Below are 3,518 nucleotides of genomic sequence, written 5' to 3'. Positions count from 1 at the left end.
TGGTCTTTCCACTGTACTAGTCACCAGGGTCAAGGGTCAAGCCAATAGATGATTCCATGGCAGTTGGCTACCCTGACAGCAGCCTGGCCCAGATACAGGAGTAGTGGGGAGTGGGATTTATCTTCTCTGTTTTATAGGCTACATCAGCTCCACCACTTCCAGTGCCTCAGCAATTACTAAGAGTTTAGACTTTGTTCTTTCCTTGTGAAGAAGTAATCAAATAAGAGAAGAGAGATGTGAGATATTGGTGGTGGTCTCAGCTTGAAATCCCCACTCGCAATGGCAAAAGTATCACCCAGAGGTATCCAGGCCACCAACATGTTCTTCTCCTCGTGGGCCTTAATCTTCTTAGCGCTAGGAATCCTCAGAGAAGAATGGGTTGAACTGACATTGGAAACAAAGAAAAATACAATAAGCCACAGTCCTTGGATATGTTGCACTACTCTTTGGCCAGAAGGTCAGAACCATCCTAGAAAGAGATGGGTGGAATGGGAGGGTTCATCTTTCCTTGACTTCCATTTGTCTCATCAGCTTACTCATTGTTCTCTGGGGCAAATTCCTCAGGGTGTACTGTGCCCAGTTCCATAATCAACAGTTAAGACCAACTCCAAAATCTCACCATTTCGCATATTTTTGGGAAAAGTTTAGAAGTTCACAGACTTAATTGCTGGACATTTGAGAAGTGTTGGCAGTAGCAGCAGGGTGGGTCAGCACATCTAGGACATAAAGGCATAAAATAAAGGTAACTGGCGACAAGGAAACTATCTTGTATTGCCACTAGAGGAGGACAGGATGAATTGTATTTAACAAGAAATCTGTTCTGACAAAAGAATAGAAGGAAAAGAAGCTTATAGAGACAGCAAGATAGAGAGCAGTTTCCTCTGGTTCTCTCATTCAGTTTAAGGATCCCTGCCTTTTAATTCTTTCCCCTTGTCCCTCTTTTTTATTTAATCAAATCTTTTTACCCCATTCCAATTTTTACCTAGAAATTTGTGGTCCTCAGGTGGAAATGAGCCTAGAAGAAATGTCTGTCCTTCTCTCAACACAGCTTCTGCTTTCCAACAGATGGCCTGGAAGTGGTCAGGATCATGATGATTTTGTGTCTCAGCCTTTCCTTTGTCCATAACTTGTTCCTGGGTTTGGAATTTACCTATTTCATTCCTCAAACTAAATATGTCCTCTTCATCACTGTCTTCCTCAGTTTCTTCACAGGTAACTTCCTGGTTCCCCTAACACAGGCTTGGGGACAGACTTGGTTTATGGGTCCAGGCTGTAGTCTTCCTAGCTCTTTGGCTCAGATATGCAGCTTCTGAATTGGATCTACCCCTGAATGGGATTGGTTTTTGAACAAGGTGCAGGTGTACAGGGTGGAAGCTTGGAAGTCAGGCATATTTGGGGTTGAGACTTGAATAGAAGAGCCAAAGTTTCTCAGAAGGGACTTTTTTTTCTCCTTTTATGAAAGGTAGCCTTTTGCTCTGTGCACTCATACTGTATCAGCTAAAGCTAAAGCAAGGTCAATCCGTGTACTACTCTACTTACAAGATCACTTGGATCGTTTTCACTGCCTACTTAAGTGTTTCCTTCTTTATGGCCTCTGGTGAGTATATTCAGGGCCTCCAGTGGGTAATAAGAACCAGTCCATACATGATAGAAAGGAGAGTCAAAAAGGATGGGCAAGGGGCATGGAGAAAAGGTGCCAACCTTGTGTTTTAAAGGGCTAAAGTTCAAGTGGACTCACTCTTTGGGGACAGTTCCTCCAAGGGTAGAGGTGGAGATTAGAGCTGTGTGGAATGTTCAATAAGTTTGCTCCTAGGGCAGCTCTAATTTCTGCTGTTTCTACTGTCTTTCACACCTTTCTCCCTTCAGGGCAGAGATAATCATCAAAGTCAGGATGAAGGAGAGTGGCTGATATGGAATGTTTACTGATGTGGAGAGGGACAGGGTACCTTGGGTATCCAGTGTGGTGCCAAGGCACTTTGAGGTCAGAGACAAGCAATTTTTGATGTTAAATGGCCATGTGCCAACACTGGAGACCTTTCTTTTCTTCAAAAGTCTTTAAAATGTCATTTGGAAAGCACATACAAATTCAGAAGCATGTCTCCTTTCAACATGAGTCCTCGGTGCTGTTGACATGTACAGCATTTAAGCTCTTCTACATACACTTCCCATCTTGGGGCAGTTCAAAGGGACCCACTGAGCTTTGGGTTGGAGTCTTTCCGCTGACACAGAGGGAAATGTTTCTGTAACTTTCCATTGTTTCTTCATCACTCTCACTGGCTTCTCTTTTCCCCCAGGAATTCTCTCTCTCCTAGAGTGTAAAAAGTCCCCCAGTGCTTGTGCCTGTGCGACCCTCATCCATACACCTGAAAGAGAAAGTGAGGACATAGAGGAATCTGAGAGTTCTGTAAAAATTGTTTCCTTACCAGAAAATGCAGCAGCGCCTCGTAGTATTGTTCATACAAGGGAAGGTTCTCCAAACAGACCACAACTCCAAACTCGTCGTGTAACCTGGGCTCTATGATTTGACAATTGATCTTTCAGTATATGCTTATCTTAATGGAAACAGCTTTGCGTGATATGTGCTGTGTGCCTCTCTACAACTGTATTGTCTTTGTTTGGCATTATTTAATGACTATGCCTGGGTCAGGGTCTATAAGAAAATCCAGAAGGTGGCTTTTTTTTTTTTTTAAAAAAAAAAAACAGTTTCTTCTAATTGTTCACACGATTTAATAACATTTGTTATTCATATAATAATAAATATTATCCTATAACTAATACTTGCCGTATTATTAACTCTATACATCACAAAGATCTAAATAATGTAAAATATCTTTTGTACTTTATTTTACTGTGAAACATTTCAAACATTCAGAAAGAGTACAAAAAATGATGACAAACACCTGCACATACATCACTCAACTTTACAAAATTTTAACATTATGCCCTATTTGCTTTAGATGTTTTCAAGTTAAATTTATAGATAAAAGTGATATTCAGCTGAAAAAGTTCCCTAATCCCATTTCCCTCCCGTGCTCTTATTCACAAAATAATTTTAATGATGCACTGTTGATCATTTTATACTGTTATTTTTACCACTGTATACATCTTTAAAAATTATATAGATTAGCTTTCCAAGCGTTCAGAGATTATTAAAAGTCAGACCGTACAGATCATTTTTTGCAACTTGCTTTTTCTTCACTCAACTGTATGTAGAGGTTTTGTGATTCATTAAGTTTTGTTTTACTTCATTAAAACTACCATTAAGCTTTCTATTGTAGAGATACAATGTAAAATACTCATTCTCCAGTTGATGAAAATCTAGGTTTTTTTTAATTATTATTCTGTTACAATAGTGCTGCTATGAGCCTTCTTATACACACCTGTCCATGAGCTGGAGTTTCTCTAGGGTATTTATCTAGGACCAGAATAGCTGAATCAATAAGTGTCTTCATTTTCAACTTACCTAAATGTTGACAGGATGATGTCAAACATGGCTGTTAAAATTTATACTTCAGCCA

At 39.9% G+C, this 3,518-nt stretch overlaps 1 protein-coding gene across 1 annotated transcript; it reads left to right on the top strand.

Annotated features, from left to right (window-relative positions):
• The first annotated feature begins 279 nt into the window (after nt 1-279).
• TMEM225 (transmembrane protein 225) lies at nt 280-2,521 on the top strand. Its single transcript, XM_025998799.1, has 4 exons — nt 280-457; nt 1,066-1,212; nt 1,463-1,597; nt 2,295-2,521. Exons 1-4 carry the CDS (start codon nt 280-282, stop codon nt 2,519-2,521), a joined length of 687 nt encoding a protein of 228 aa, XP_025854584.1.
• The last annotated feature ends 997 nt before the right edge of the window (nt 2,522-3,518 follow it).

This window comes from Vulpes vulpes, chromosome 12, assembly GCF_048418805.1.
Source record: "Vulpes vulpes isolate BD-2025 chromosome 12, VulVul3, whole genome shotgun sequence".
NCBI lineage: Eukaryota > Metazoa > Chordata > Mammalia > Carnivora > Canidae > Vulpes > Vulpes vulpes.
This window is presented reverse-complemented; position numbering and strand designations above follow the sequence as displayed.